Here is a 14,888-nt window from a genome sequence, read left to right as displayed (position 1 = left end):
CCCTGTATGGTCTCAAACAGGCGCCTCGTGCTTGGTATCAGGAGTTGCGGACTCACCTACTTTCTCTTGGATTTGTTAATTCAGTTGCTGACACATCCTTATTCATTAGGCAACAAGGACATCAAATCATATATACTCGTCTATGTAGATGATATGGTGATCACGGGTAGTAGTCCGCATTTGATTGATCAAATCATTAATTCCATTGCTTCTCGGTTTTCTTTAAAGAAGCTCGGCGAGTTGAAGTATTTTCTTGGTGTGGAGGCAACACGGACATCCACATGGTTGCATCTCCTGCAAAAGAAGTACATTGTCGATTTACTCACCAAAACAAGGATGCTTGGTGCAAAACCTGTTTCAACACCAATGGCAACAAGTCCGAAGCTTTCGTTAACCAGTGGGAGCAAATTAGATGATCCGCGTGAGTATCGGACGGTTCTTGGTGGTTTACAATACTTGTCCTTCACTCGCCCGGATATTGCATTTGCCGTCAACCGCCTCTCGCAGTTCATGCACCAACCTACGGATGTTCATTGGTGTGCGGTTAAACGCGTCTTACGTTACCTAGTTGGAACACAGTCTCATGGTATCCTTCTTCGTGCGAATACTCCTCTGTCTCTACATGGTTTTACTCTTGATGGCTATTCTGATGCAGACTGGGCTGGGGATCCAGACAATTATCTCTCCACCAATGCATATGTGATATATCTTGGTGGTAGTCCTATTTCATGGTCCTCAAAGAAACAGAAGGGGGTTGCTCGCTCGTCAACCGAAGCTGAGTATCGCGATGTGGCAAATGCTGCCTCTGAGATCCGGTGGATCTCCTCTCTTCTTACTGAACTTGGCATTGTTATCCCACAGGTACCAGTTATTTACTGTGATAACATTGGCGCCACACATCTTGCTGCCAATCCTGTCTTCCATTCTCAGATGAAGCATCTTGCCTTGGATTATCATTTCATAAGAGACAATGTCCAAGCTGGAACGTTGTGTGTCAGCCACATTTCCACTCATGACCAGCTTGCTGACCCGTTAACCAAAGCTTTGCCACGTCCTCGGTTCCAAGAAGTCATTTCCAAGATTGGAGTAACTAAAGTCCATCCATCTTGAGGGGGCATGTAAGAGATAGATATGGAAAGGTTAATAGAGTCTTTGTAGATCACTGAAACCCTTGATTGTACAACCTATATATACTGTAAATCTCTCATGTAATAAGACAAGCAGCCATTTCTTCTATACTATTCACGTTGACATTATATAATATATATTCATTTCTTCACTTTGACATTTTGCTTTCTCTAAAATGGCTTCTTCATCTTCCGTTCCTTCTTTGATGAAAGATGAAGAGCCAAGAAACTGGGCGAAGCTTCCTTCGGAGTTAACGTCTTTGATACTGACTCGTCTTAGCGTGATTGATATACTAGAAAACGCTCAGAAGGTTTGCAAACCGTGGTATTGCGTTTGTAAAGACCCTTCGATGTGGCGAAAGATTGACATGCAAACCCTCGAAGAATTTTTAAAGAAGTATGATCTCGAGAGCATGTGTCGTAATGCAGTTGATCGTAGCCAAGGTGGTTTGCTTGAGATTGATATTTGGCACTTTGGTACTGATGACCTCCTCAATTACATCGCTGATAGGTTCTATCTCTTTCTAATATTTAGCTAGATTTGTCTCTGTCTTTATTCTTGTATTGGTTTTATGATGAATGTGTTTATTTTTTAGGTTTGAGACTGTTCTTGTTTAGCTTTTATTTCGTTTTGGAGTAGATAACTTTCAGATCTTTAACTTTATATGTATTAGGTTATGTTTTAAACTTTTACACACGATTACTTGTCAAGTAATCTGAGAAGTCTTAGACTTGTACTGTGTAGTCAAATAACAGATAAGGGAGTTGCGAAAGCAGTTGTGAAACTACCATTCCTTGAAGAGCTTGATATTTCATACTGCGCATTTTCAGGAGATTCTGTGAGGGTTGTAGGCCAGTCTTGTCCAAATCTGAAGACATTGAAGCTAAACCTCGGCCCTGGGATGGTTCAGTTTTTTTTATTTAAAGCTGAATAATATCGCCATAGCAATTGGAGAAACCATGCCTGAGCTACGCCACCTCCAGCTTCTTTGGAATGAATTTGATAACATGGGCTTGAACGCCATTCTTGACGGCTGTCCACACTTGGAGCACCTTGATTTGAGCAGTTGCTTCAACCTCAGGCATGACGACGCTATCGAGAAGAGACTTTCTGAGAGGATTGAAGTCTTAAGACTCCCTGATGTTTCAACTAGCAGTTATTCCCTATGCCGACAGTGATGTTGACTTTGGGTTCTCTTGTCCAAGTCCAAGTGAGTCTATTACTTGGACTAGATGTTGACTCTTTCTGGTTGTTTTGCAGCTGTTGTCAAGTTTAATCGTGGGTCGCTTGTGGCTTAAGAAGTTGGTTTTCTTTTTTTCTTTATTTATAAAAACTTTGAGGGTTATCATTATCAACTTATGAACTCGAATTAATGCCTTATTTTCTCTAAATTGATTGTTTAAATGTGCGCGATACTCGCAAGATGGTATTTTATTTTTAAATGTGTCTGTGTGGCATTTTAATAATTGAACTAGGGGATATATCAGGTGACAATTTCTCGAGAAGTTAAATTAGTTATAGTTGTATTTATTTTAAAATACTCCCTCTGTTTCTAAAAGATCGATGCTTAGAAGATTTTCCCTAAATTAAGAAACAATCATGATTATTTTAAAAAATTTTATTTTCTCTCACCAAAAAAATTTATTTAATTAAAAGCCAATAACAATTCAGAAATTCAAAATTTATCAATGATTATTTCTTGAACTTAACAAAATATTAATATTAATTAATTAAAATCGGTAGAACATCAATCTTTATGAAACAAAAAAAAATCCCAAAACATCATCTTTATGAAACGGAGGGAGTATATTTATTTTGATTTGATATAATCTTAGTCCTATCCATAGATCCTTCTCCTCCATCAACAAGGATCCCTTAACTCCAGTGAATGTAACAATCTGTGAATACTATCGAATGCAAACAACTTAATATGTTTTATAACTCTTGCTAGAGGTACGTATATATTCCTTCTAATATAACCAAGAAGTCTTACGCTCTTTCATCTTCAAATCCGACTCATTCAGCTTCTTCTTCTTGTATCGAGCAACACGTTTCTCTTGTCTTAACTTTTCCTATGTTTCTATGACTTACTTTATATGTTCAAGCAATTTCTCATACCGATATGTCTCCAAGTCTTACCCTTTCATGTAATTGTGTCCTGAGAGTTAAAACTTAGAAGAGGTACCCATCAAACTCTAAACAAAAGTATACATCATGATTCATGAGTTCTGGTCTCACATATCTTACTGTACAATACCAATCACAATGCCCTTGCTTACCCGTGATTTATCATTTTTGTTAACAACAAGAAAAACTCTCTTTAAAAAAAACTAATAAATAAGCATATAAACTATATATGTAATTAAATATGTATTTATTAATTAATTTTCTATTCTATTAAGAAATATAAAAGTTAAAATTATGACACGTATTAATATCTAATCAATAAACATGACACGTGTTTCGTGCATATATGTTTAGAATCCTCTCTTTATCTTATGGTATTATACAAAGAAATCAAAAGGCATGGTTTTCTAAAAAATTAAAGATTAGAAAAACAAAAATCAATTTGGTTTAAGAAAATGAAATTTTGTTTGTAGGGAAAGATGATAAAATACACATTAACAATCACAAAACAAAAGGTAATATTAATTACACATCAGTACAAATTAAAGTAAATACATGAGAGACACTTTTATTTGGGTTACAACAACTTAGACTATACGTGTAAAAGACACACATGACACAAACACGAGAACACACTACACAAACAAAAGACGAATTCAAGAATCTTATAACTCATAAGTCATACCAACCTTGAGTAGCTTGGACCTTGGTATGGCAAGTGCTTTGTCTCCTTCCCGACAATTCTTCTTCAAGAAATTGTAAGCATGGTTCACTATAAACTTCTTAAACAATGAAGAACTTTTCTCGGCCGTAATCTCTGTCTCTCCCATTAGATAAACCATTCCTTTCTCTCTTGCTTTGTCCACTAACTCTGTCTGATCCTCCGCGGATTGCACCTGGACCAATCTTGCCGACCTAATCTTGTTCGACGAAGATGAATGCGCGGAACCTATCCTCCCCGATGAAGGCACGGAGCTAGACAAGGGAACAAGTGTACTCTCAACATTTGCTTCCTCTTCCTTTCCCTCCTCGTCCTCTTCTCCTCCTCCGGACATGAAGTACTCATGATGGATAAACTCCTTTAAGTAATGAACAAACTGACGCTCGAACTCATCAGGCTCTTCAATGTCTTCCTTGTAACCATACCTCACAACACACCGAAACATTCCTGAATCTTTTGGTCCGACATAACGGAAAAAGAATCGTTCTGATGATGCCACACGGTTTATAGGAAGTGATTTGATCGATATCAAGACGAAAACCGAGTGGACCGAGGAAAGATTTGAGATATAGTGGGAGAACAATGGAGTAATACCATGAACAAGCTCCGTGTAAAACAGACCAATCCCTGGAACACGGTTCACATCAGGATTTGTAGCCATTTGTATAGCGGTTTCACCAGAAATCTTCTCCCTTAGCTCATACCGGTACTTGAGGACATGAACATATTGCCAAATCGCCATCATTGCCATCAAAACAATGGTTATCGCAAGCGGTAAATACCCACCACTCGTAAACTTGTACATGACCGAAGATAGATACAACATCTCTATAGAACCAAACACAACCAAGAACATAACGATCCATACTATGTTGGTCTTCCATATAACCAGCATTATAAGAGTCACCATAAATGTCGTGATGACCATAACGGTTACAACAGCTATCCCATAAGCATGACCAATCTTCTCAGTTGTTTTGAAGGCGAGTGTAACAGCAATACATGCAAGCATAAGCACGTAGTTGATCTCGGGGATGTAGATTTGTCCCTCGTACTTAGCCGAGGTATGAATCACCTGCACCCGAGGGAAACAACCCATACGAAGAGACTGCGAGATAACCGAGAATGCCCCCGATATCATAGCTTGGCTCGCGATGATCGATGCTGCTACAGCCACCACAAATGTTGGCCAGTATATAGGATCTGATAGTTGCATCCAATACTATATTGTTAGATATAAAACTTTATAAACTTTTCACATATATTTTAAACGCTATAGACAATGTTTAAGAACAATTTTTGATAATCATACTTTATTTTTCCGAAATGAGTTATAAAGTAACAACCTGGGATTGAGTCGTAGAAAGTATTTGAAACGTTAGAAGTATGTTTAGTGAGGTACGCAGCTTGGCCACAATATATTGTTAGTAGCGCTGGATATGTGACACATGAGAAACTAATCTGCGACATTAAAATTTCAAAACATTGGGTTAGTAAGTGTATATATTTTCTGAGGTTTGATATTATTATTTTTATCTTGTCAAAAACTTCTTTAGGGAATGTAAAAATCACCTGTACGGCTCGAACGCTGAAATGACCTAGATCAGCAAACATGGCCTCAGTCCCTAATTTCACAAATTACATTTCAATCATTAGGAAGGAAATATTTTACTTTAGGATTGTAATAAAAACAAAACAAAAAAATACATATTATTGAGTCTCTCTCACCAGTAATGCAAAGGAATACACCTCCAAGTGAGATCCAACCCTTTTTACCAGTTCTTCTAAAGTACTGAATGATATAGAGTGGGTTAAGTGCCTTTAAGACGGTAATGTCATGCTTGAAAAGATTAAAGAGACCGATTCCCGTCAGTAATGTGAACCACACGAGGATGATCGGGGCGAATGAGAATCCAACTTTATCGGTTCCAAACCGTTGAAATGCGAATAGAAGTATCAAGATTGCGACCGAAACGCCCACCACCGTGTCTGAACATTTTATCATCAAAGTGTATCACATTAAATCACATTTATGTATACATTAGTACATTGTTGTATATATCATGTTAATTGATAAACGAGAATTTGAATGCGGTGAGAATTACTTTGGCCGAGCGATTTGATTCCACTCACAGCTGATAGTACTGATTCAAAAATTACAAAAAAGAATAAACATTGAAATTGTTAGTTATAATGTTATCTAATACATTAATATGATTCTTGATATTGTTTGACAAGGTCATATTGGAAAAAGATTAAGGGATAATGATTTTGGATCTAACCTGAGATGGAAGGAGTAAGGATTCCATCACCAATGACCATGGAAGTGCCCATAATAGTAACAAGGAAAAGTATGATCTTCATAAATTTAGAGTTCTCGAGCTTCTCTTTGATCATATGGGCTCTTCTTAATTGTTTGGTTGGGAGTTCAAGTGTATAGTTTGAGAGGTCTCTATCTTCTGGTTCTTGGTTTGGAATTAGTCCCATTTTTGCATAACGACATATCAATGAGTACAATGCAAATGTTCCTCCTGCATCCAAATGTTTTACATATAAAAACGTCATTATTATTTCAGCTGTGATATTCAAATATTATGTAGTACCTAACTTCACTGAGATCTTTATTTCACCATCAAAATATATATATATATTGCATTCATATGATTTGGTAGAAACTATGTCAATTGTTATGACACTAATCTATTTTATTAAAATATACACCTAAACGCACGCAATATCAAGAAATCCCATAAATTTGATAAATGTTATATATAAACGTAATTTATTAGTTAAAAATAAACTTATATTAAAAGAGAATGAAAACTTAAAAATTCACAAAATATCAAATCAAGTTTTTTTTTTTTGCATAGAAATTTAAAGCCAAAACAGTCAACCAATAAGAAAAATAAATTATTACATAATACAAATCGTTCTACAAATATTTGATAATCAATTCTACTTAGAAAAAAGATTAATCAAAAATCATGCAAAGTCATAATTTAGACACTAAAACTCTATAAACAAAACAAAAAAACTCTAGTCTTTGACATTTTCACCTGAAAACTCAAAAATCTATATGATGCAATTGCAATCTAGTAATAACAAATATCAAAATAAAAAGTTAATAAAAAGTCAACATCGTAATCGTTCTCGTACGAACTTAGGAATCTAAGATTAGTTTACGTATATTGGATCGCGCAAATCGCATCACACTTGACACTAGGAGTATTATATAAATTTGGTCAACATGCGACATCGTACAAATTAAAATGTTCATCTCTAGGACGTGCGTCACATACTAAAAAGTCAATAGTAATAATTGTGTTTATTATTTAGCTTATACTATTAAAAGAACAAAAAAAAAACTAATTAGAAGTCTTGATTCTTGATTAACTCGTTATACATCTAATTAGAAGTTTTGATTCTTGATTAACTCGTTTATAGATCTCTTAATTGAATTCTATAATTGTGGATCCAACAAAAGCGCGACCATCGTGTTTAGTTTTGTACTATTGCATATTTGTTAAACAATTACATATGATTATATATGATCTTGCTTGTTTAATAAGTCTACAATATTTACTAGGAGAGTATAAAAACTAAAACGAAAAAAATAATTTGTTATTTAGAGAATAAGTAAAGTCATATGTTTCATTTCTAAACCTTAAATTTGATTCGTACTTTATATATATATTGACGTACGTACATATCTTTTCCCAATCTTGGGTACGTGATCCAATGAAGAAACTCTTTTATGTCTTAAAACAAATGTTGGTTTATGATTTTACTTTATGTATTTCACAAATAAATTTATTATAAGTGTTTGTTTATCAATTTGCTTTAAATTTCATTTTGTATTTTTAATGCAAATTTTACGTAAATTTATTACCTTCACCGTTGTCGTTAGCCTGAAGAACAATGAAGACGTATTTGAGGAGTGCAACGAGAGTAAGAGTATATATGATAAGTGAGAGAACACCAATAACATCATCTTTGTCTTGGATGCCTTCAGTGAAAGTACTTGCGTACACATACAAAGGTGATGTCCCAATGTCTCCATAGACCACTCCTAGGCTTTGAAATGCCAAACTCAAAGTCGTTCTCCAACTCAACTATTTCATATTTTTAAAAAGGTTACATATATACAAAGTTATGATGATGATGATCGTCTTGTTTATTGAATAGGAAGGATTTGAAAAACATACCAATGAGGTATGATTCGTATTCGTTGGAGTTTTCCCGGCTTCGATGCTGAATGAATCGGGACGAAATAGTTTTCCCCATGATCTCTGATGAAATAGCCAAAAGGTGTTGAGAAATATGATTTTGATTGATTTATATAATTCACAATGGTCATTTTTGTTGATTCATAATTGAGCTTTTGGTAAACATGTTCCTATATAACTATTCATTTTATCTTTTTATCATCATGAAATCTAAGTTGTTCCAAATCGTGCTTCTGATTTTTTCCAAACAGAAGTTTTAAAAATCAGATGATTGTATGAATTAAAATTATATAATATATATATAACTAAGTTAAAAATATGTATATTTTCCCCTTACTTATATATGCACATATATTAACTATTAGAAATAGTTAGCTAGCTAGGTTGCATGAAAACTTTTGTCGATATCCATTTCTCGTTTCCGAAACGTTTCAAAAACATAAACTTTTGGAAACACAAAAAATTGAAGAAAACATGATTCCTAAAATTTGTTTTTCTGGAAACATGATAGAAACTCACACGTTTTTTCGTATTGGAAATGCGACGGAATTTCACATTTCTTATTTAGAAACTTAATAAACAAATAATTTGATTTACGATATATATAGTATGATATATATATGTACTAGCTAGATGAGAGACGAGAGATGATCTAAAGAGAGGAACAAAAACATACCTTTTTCTCATTCAACTTGTTCTCATGATGGTTATTAACTTCACCATCTATTTGATGTTCCTCCTCACCATCCATTGTTTTTGTTTTTTTTTGGGTTTTGGTGTTGTATGAAAATTGAGACAGAGATGAGGCTAGTTAGATGTGTTCCAAACTGTTCTATCTCAAGTGGTTTTTATAGGCTTAAGAGTATATAGCTGACTTGTGTTTGATTAAACAAAACACCAAAAAAGAACTCAACCAGGTCTGTGGAAATAAGAGTTGTTTAGTGTGGTAGGGACGCGTCTCAAACACGTATTGCCGGCTGTTATAAACTTTTAGAATAATTAATTTAAATCTACATTTTTTTTTTTATATACAAAAATGTTTCGAGAGATGTACTTAGCTAGAGAGAAAGACAGAGCCGGAATATTCCATAGGGATTGATAATAATAATACGTACGAACAGCATTTTCCGAATCTTATTTCTGATGTAGAAGTTTTAGTGGGAACTGGGAAGCTTAGTTTAGTATTACCAGACAAGATGATGAGCGAAAACTAATGTTAGAAGTACCACAAAAAATAAGGTCAGAAGTAAATTAAGAGAGATACCAAGTACTAATAGTTAAATATTTCTGACAAATGTTTAGAGGTCGTCGGTTCGAGCAGAGTTTGGCACGAAACCATATTACATGTTTTGATTTCGGGTCTGAGAGAATCCCAAAACCTCTTAATTATTCGGAAAAAAAACTAAGAAAAAGATATATCATTATGCAAATTTATAAGTTATAAGATAGATATATGTCCTCATTTGGTCGAATATTTCAAGCAATTTTTTATCATTTAATTGTATCTTAGATATCCGAAATATTTTGGTTTTGTGCCGATTTTCTCGATTTCAAATTTTTTTCGGTTTTTATTTTTTTTCATTTTTTACTATTTCGAAAATTATTACTTTTTCTTCTATTTCTATTCGATTTTTCTTGGTTTGGTTTTGATTCGATATTTTTGGTTTCACTTAATTTACGGAGGACAAATCAAATTTTATAATATTATCTCCACGGGCTCTTTTTTCCCAAGTCAATGGCCCCTCAGCCAATGTTTGCCTCTCTAATTTATCAATATTAAAATAAGTATTATTGAGGGTTAATAATTAATTTATTGGCATTATTAAGGGTTAAACTTGTACATTTCTCTCATGCCAGACTTTGCTAATTCAATGGCTTTTACCAAAATATATTCCCTTTCTCTAACACAAATGTTCAACTTCTATATTTTAAGTCCCTAGAGAATATATTTGACTTAATTATAGCTTCAATTATTGGAGTTTAATATATTTTGGAACTCAAACAAATGTTATTGGAATTTGTAAATGACAAATGTCCAGCAATTACAAAACCACAAAATTAGATATTAGCCAAGTTTTCACTAAGTCATCATTATTTACTTCATGCAATCAAATCACTGATAGAGTCATGAAGATATTAGAATTAGAATATGATTACTGACTTATCTAACTCTCTCTTTCTCTCTTTTATTATTCAAACTCATAACATAAAAAAGTTTAACAAAGTGCTTGAAACTAAGTCCAAACAGGAAAATAAAGAAAAATACATACATATAGTTCACAGTGCTCATCATTTAAACGATGTAGTAGTGTCGACAATGCATTTTCACACAAAGACATTACATTAGCCCTACTGCAAGAACTCCCTTGGGTCAGCTACATGGCCGGTTAAGGCCGAGGCTGCAGCTGTGAATGGAGAAGCTAAGTAAATCTGCCCTTCTTTGTGTCCCATCCGACCGGGGAAGTTCCTGTTCGTGGTTGAGACACACACCTGTAATACGCCATTTTTAAAACAGTTAGTCTCACTACATATTTAATTGGATGAGTAGGGGTAAATGACGGGTGCGTACTTGTGGTTCATTTAAGCGAGCGTATGTGTCTGCTGGGCCACCAAGGCAGGCACCACAGCTAGGACTGGTTGGTGTGTCACAGCCAGCTTCTTCAAAGATCTGTGCACATGTCTTTCCACCTGTCCCAGGCACAGGGAGAGCATACACATCCATCCAAACCTGAAGAGATGAGCATAAAGATAAGATACAATGCATTTTGATCATTTGTATTCAGTGCATAAACTACTTGAGATAGTAGCAATGTCGAAATGTAGTGCTAACCTTTTGAGTAGCTGGGACAAGGAAAGTTGGGACTTTGACCTTCCTTCCCTGCAAATACACAATCATTAATTTTGATTGAGCTAAAACGGAAATCGAGGTAATAGAGAAGATGAAAGAGCTTTAAACAAAGATTTCAGCTTTGTCGCAGATAAATCAAATTACAAGATAACTTCGTATATTGCAAGATTGAAATCATAATTTCTTGCCCAAAATCGAGTAAAACAGTGGTGCACATGTCTAATAAGAGACAGACAAGAAGTGGAACTTACTGCAGCGTGGAAAAGTTTAGCTGCAGCCATAAAATCCTCTGTTTTCCCACCAGTACAAGAACCAATGTATACTCTGTCAATTTTCACATCTTTGCATTCTCTTGCTAGAGCCCGGTTGTCAGGAGAATGAGGCTGAAAACAAGAATGACAATGACAATATTTTAAATTGGTGTTCAATTGGCATGAAGAGGTGGAAAGAACTCAATGTTTTCAATTCGTAACTATAGTAAACCCACCTTAGCTACCACAGGCTCCAGCTTTGACACATCAATTCTATAATCTGCGACAAAGCTGTGGAAGAAAACAACAAAAAAACTATGGTTACAAAAAGAAATGTTAAGAAACAGAGATATAACTGCAAAGAGCAATCTGTAACGCTAGTGAACTGGGTACTTTCATAATCCACAACCGAAAAACCAAAACAGAAAAAATTATAGTTTAACATGCTAGACCATTCTATCAAGTTGCATTACTCATCTGAAGAGTAGGTTCGAAACACATGTTACATATCCAGGGTACTACGGTTTATCCAGTTGCACTAAAATTTAAAATATAGATACCAGAAACATGTATTTACTCCGCTCACTGATTATAAAACTTAGGGTGCCTTGTGATTGTACCTTGCATTTCCATCACTGTATACTGGCTCAAACGGTACAGATGTCCTATTCTGCATTTAATATAAGATAAGGAATACGCATATCACAACACCATTTCACTTGGAAAATCAGATGTTTCACAAGAAAGCATATCATACATACCTCAACATAATCAAATGTCGTCGCATCAGGTGGGATGACACCATTCTTTCCCCCAGCTTCCACAACCATGTTGCACAATGTCATTCTTTCTTCCATCTAGCAGCCAAAAATGATTGAAGCAAAGATTTATAAAATCACCGAAAACATCATATGCCAAATACTTTTTTATTCCCGTAGGAGAAGGGATCCATGATGTAGGACACAAAGTAATATCTTACACTCAGACTTTCGATAGTTGTACCACTGAACTCCATCGTCTTGTAAGTTGCACCGGCAACAGAAATTTCACCAATAATCTACAAAGTTGGAAGTAAGTTCAAGATCCAGATGAAGGACGCCAGATAGAATCCAAAGAGGAAACGTTAAATAAATAAACTATCAATTTAGAATGAAAAAAATTGACTTCACATAAATATGCAAATTGGTGAAGACATAACTAGATCACATAAAAAGGGGGAATGTACTTCACACTACTGTCAATACTGATCTGTAAAGATTTTGGAAGCTGGAAAAGGAAATAAAAGCTATAAGACATATCACACTCACTTGCAAAATCAGATCCTTTGCTTGCAAAAAACTGGGCATTTCCCCATCCAAGATAAACCTCATTGTTGGTGGAACCTGCAAAGTCGGGATATGAGCTTCAGAAACTACAGTTTGATTATACAAAACTGGAGAGGGGGAAATTGTTCTATCAAGTTTCAAGTTGAAACGGGAACCACTTATTTCCGTTTAACACACTGGATAGAGATATAGCATAAATGATCATGAAAATCAGCTATTACACAAACCTTAAGGAGGATTTTTCCAGTGCCTAACACAAAGCCTGCATCAGTGTTTCCAATCCCTGTAGCAAATTGACCAAATGCTCCAGCAGTACAAGTGTGTGAATCTGTTCCTACCAAAACCTATAACAGGGAAACACATTATTTAGAGCAGAATAAAAAAAAAACGCCAGATTCAATTAGAAGAAAGCAAATCATATCCAGTGAAAGAGATTGGTACCTCTCCTGGCCTGCAATGACCTTCTTGTGCAAGAGCGACATGGCAAACACCTTTGTAGTCAGGATTAGCCTACATATGAGGGGAAAAAACACTTAAGTTTCATCCGAATGAAAGAACGCAGAATCAATCATAATCACGCAAGTCACAATATCGAGAAACACCATAAGAAGTTTGAAACCATCATACCTTAAAATTTCCAAGGTCGGTGATATCATAGAAATACTTGATGTTCTGTTCCTTGCAATGTTCCCGCATAATGTCTACATTCCGGTTTGCACGCTTATCAGTAGTGAATATGTAATGGTCTGGAATAACAACAATCTTCTCTGGGTCCCAAACCTTAAACATGCAAGTAATCACGATAAGAAACGGCACAAAAGTGATCAAGCGTCAATACAAAATCTACAAAAGCTTCTCAACTAGCTGAAAAACAATACAATAAAGCAACATAATATAAACATAGCCAGATTCCAACCTATCAAATCCCTAAACCAGAAGAGGAAAAAAAAATCCAATAATCTGTGATCACCATTCACTAATCCCTAAACCTTTCTCACTTTCCATACTAAACCAGCAGCAACCACATCAATTCTTGAATTCTACTACTACCACCAGATCGTGAAAAACGAAACTTCCAGGTCCATTTTGATCAAAACCTTGAAACAAGCTAACATAAGAAGAGAAGAAGAAGAAGAAGAAGCAAGATAACATAATCATAACAAGATTCCAACCTATCAAATCCATAAACCTATCAAAAATCTTCCAACTTTCCATAGTAAAACCAGCATCAATCGCATCAATTTCTTGAATTCTACTACTACTACCACCAGATCGTAAAAAACAAAACTTCCAGGTCCATTTAGATCAAAACCTTGAAACAAGGTAACATAAGAAGAGAACAAGAAGAAGCAAGACAACATAATCATAACAAGATTCCAACCTATCAAATCCCTAAACCAATCAAAATCTTCCCACTTTTCCAAAGTAAAACCAGCAACAACAACATCAATTCTTGAATTCTACTACTACCACTCATACCAAAGACCTAGCAAGCTCTAGGTAACATAAGAAGAGAATAAGAAGAAGAGGCATAGTACCTTAGCCTTTTCACCAAACTCTCTCTTAAAGATACCAAAAGCACCAGGTCCACAAACATCATGAGTCATAAGAACATCAACATTAACCCAAATATTATCACCAGGAACAACTAACGACTTCTCAGCCGCCCTAGCTAGAATCTTCTCCGTCATTGTCATCCCAGTTTTCACCTAAAACAAATCGCAAAATAAAAGAAATCAAACAAATGCCACAAGAGAGACGAACACTAAGAATAAGAAGAAGAAGATACAGACCGATCCTGTGGTACCAGGAGACCGATCCTTTTGAGGAGCCATAACAGAAACAATCTTCCGAGAAATCGATTTCTTCTGACATCGATGAATCGAAATCTGAGACGATTTCGTAAACGAAGAAAACCCCAAATCCTTCTGCTCCGATCAAAAAAAACACAAAAGCTATAAGAAAATTGAAAAACTCGAAAATGTGAAAATCGAAATAGAGAAACTGAAAATACCTTTAAGGAGGATGATGATTTGCAGACGAAAGGAGAAGAAGAGATAACAGAAGAAGCCATGGTTGCTCTCTTCGTCTTCTTCAAGGTGTTTGTGTGTGTGTGAGGGGTGAGCTGTGAAAAGAGATTTGAGGCGTGTGTTGAGAAAAACCTAAGGTTATAAATAAAGTTTGAGTCTTTGTATAATAAGTAGACAATATGACACAAACGTTGCGTTGACTGAGTGAGACAGAGAGTCTATAGGTTGGTGA

General features: G+C 35.2%; 2 protein-coding genes and 1 pseudogene across 2 annotated transcripts; 1 reads left to right on the top strand and 2 right to left on the bottom strand.

Moving 5' to 3' along the window:
- Positions 1-1,303: 1,303 nt before the first annotated feature.
- LOC17878397 lies at positions 1,304-2,306 on the top strand (annotated as a pseudogene).
- A 1,536-nt stretch (positions 2,307-3,842) lies between these two features.
- On the bottom strand, positions 3,843-8,953 carry LOC17878231 (potassium transporter 5). Its single transcript, XM_006285391.2, has 9 exons — positions 8,879-8,953; positions 8,182-8,265; positions 7,866-8,088; positions 6,259-6,507; positions 6,082-6,120; positions 5,705-5,965; positions 5,549-5,601; positions 5,323-5,437; positions 3,843-5,179 (listed from the first exon to the last, which is right to left on the bottom strand). Exons 1-9 carry the CDS (start codon positions 8,951-8,953, stop codon positions 3,921-3,923), a joined length of 2,358 nt encoding a protein of 785 aa, XP_006285453.1. The 3' UTR covers positions 3,843-3,920.
- A 1,402-nt stretch (positions 8,954-10,355) lies between these two features.
- Positions 10,356-14,790, bottom strand: LOC17880239 (3-isopropylmalate dehydratase large subunit, chloroplastic). The gene is made up of 15 exons (XM_006285938.2): positions 14,641-14,790; positions 14,420-14,554; positions 14,165-14,335; positions 13,254-13,406; positions 13,068-13,136; positions 12,854-12,970; positions 12,609-12,683; positions 12,281-12,358; positions 12,063-12,158; positions 11,922-11,971; positions 11,538-11,592; positions 11,302-11,433; positions 11,033-11,080; positions 10,772-10,930; positions 10,356-10,692 (listed from the first exon to the last, which is right to left on the bottom strand). Exons 1-15 carry the CDS (start codon positions 14,698-14,700, stop codon positions 10,552-10,554), a joined length of 1,539 nt encoding a protein of 512 aa, XP_006286000.1. The 5' UTR covers positions 14,701-14,790; the 3' UTR covers positions 10,356-10,551.
- Between the last annotated feature and the right edge of the window lie 98 nt (positions 14,791-14,888).

The sequence above is a fragment of the Capsella rubella genome, unplaced genomic scaffold (genome assembly GCF_000375325.1).
Source record: "Capsella rubella cultivar Monte Gargano unplaced genomic scaffold, Caprub1_0 scaffold_7, whole genome shotgun sequence".
NCBI classification, from domain to species: Eukaryota; Viridiplantae; Streptophyta; class Magnoliopsida; order Brassicales; family Brassicaceae; genus Capsella; species Capsella rubella.
This window is presented reverse-complemented; position numbering and strand designations above follow the sequence as displayed.

Excerpts from the sequence above, each read along its gene's own strand:
- LOC17878231 (XM_006285391.2), bottom strand. The coding sequence starts at position 8,953 with ATGGATGGTGAGGAGGAACATCAAATAGATGGTGAAGTTAATAACCAT. Across the intron at positions 6,121-6,258 it reads CCTTACTCCTTCCATCTCAG|TACTATCAGCTGTGAGTGGA; the intron begins GTTAGATCCAAA and ends TTTTTGAATCAG. Across the intron at positions 5,180-5,322 it reads TTTCTACGACTCAATCCCAG|ATCCTATATACTGGCCAACA; the intron begins GTTGTTACTTTA and ends TGCAACTATCAG.
- LOC17880239 (XM_006285938.2), bottom strand. The coding sequence starts at position 14,700 with ATGGCTTCTTCTGTTATCTCTTCTTCTCCTTTCGTCTGCAAATCATCA. Across the intron at positions 12,159-12,280 it reads CAACTATCGAAAGTCTGAGT|ATGGAAGAAAGAATGACATT; the intron begins GTAAGATATTAC and ends TTTGGCTGCTAG. Across the intron at positions 11,434-11,537 it reads TGGAGCCTGTGGTAGCTAAG|CCTCATTCTCCTGACAACCG; the intron begins GTGGGTTTACTA and ends TCTTGTTTTCAG.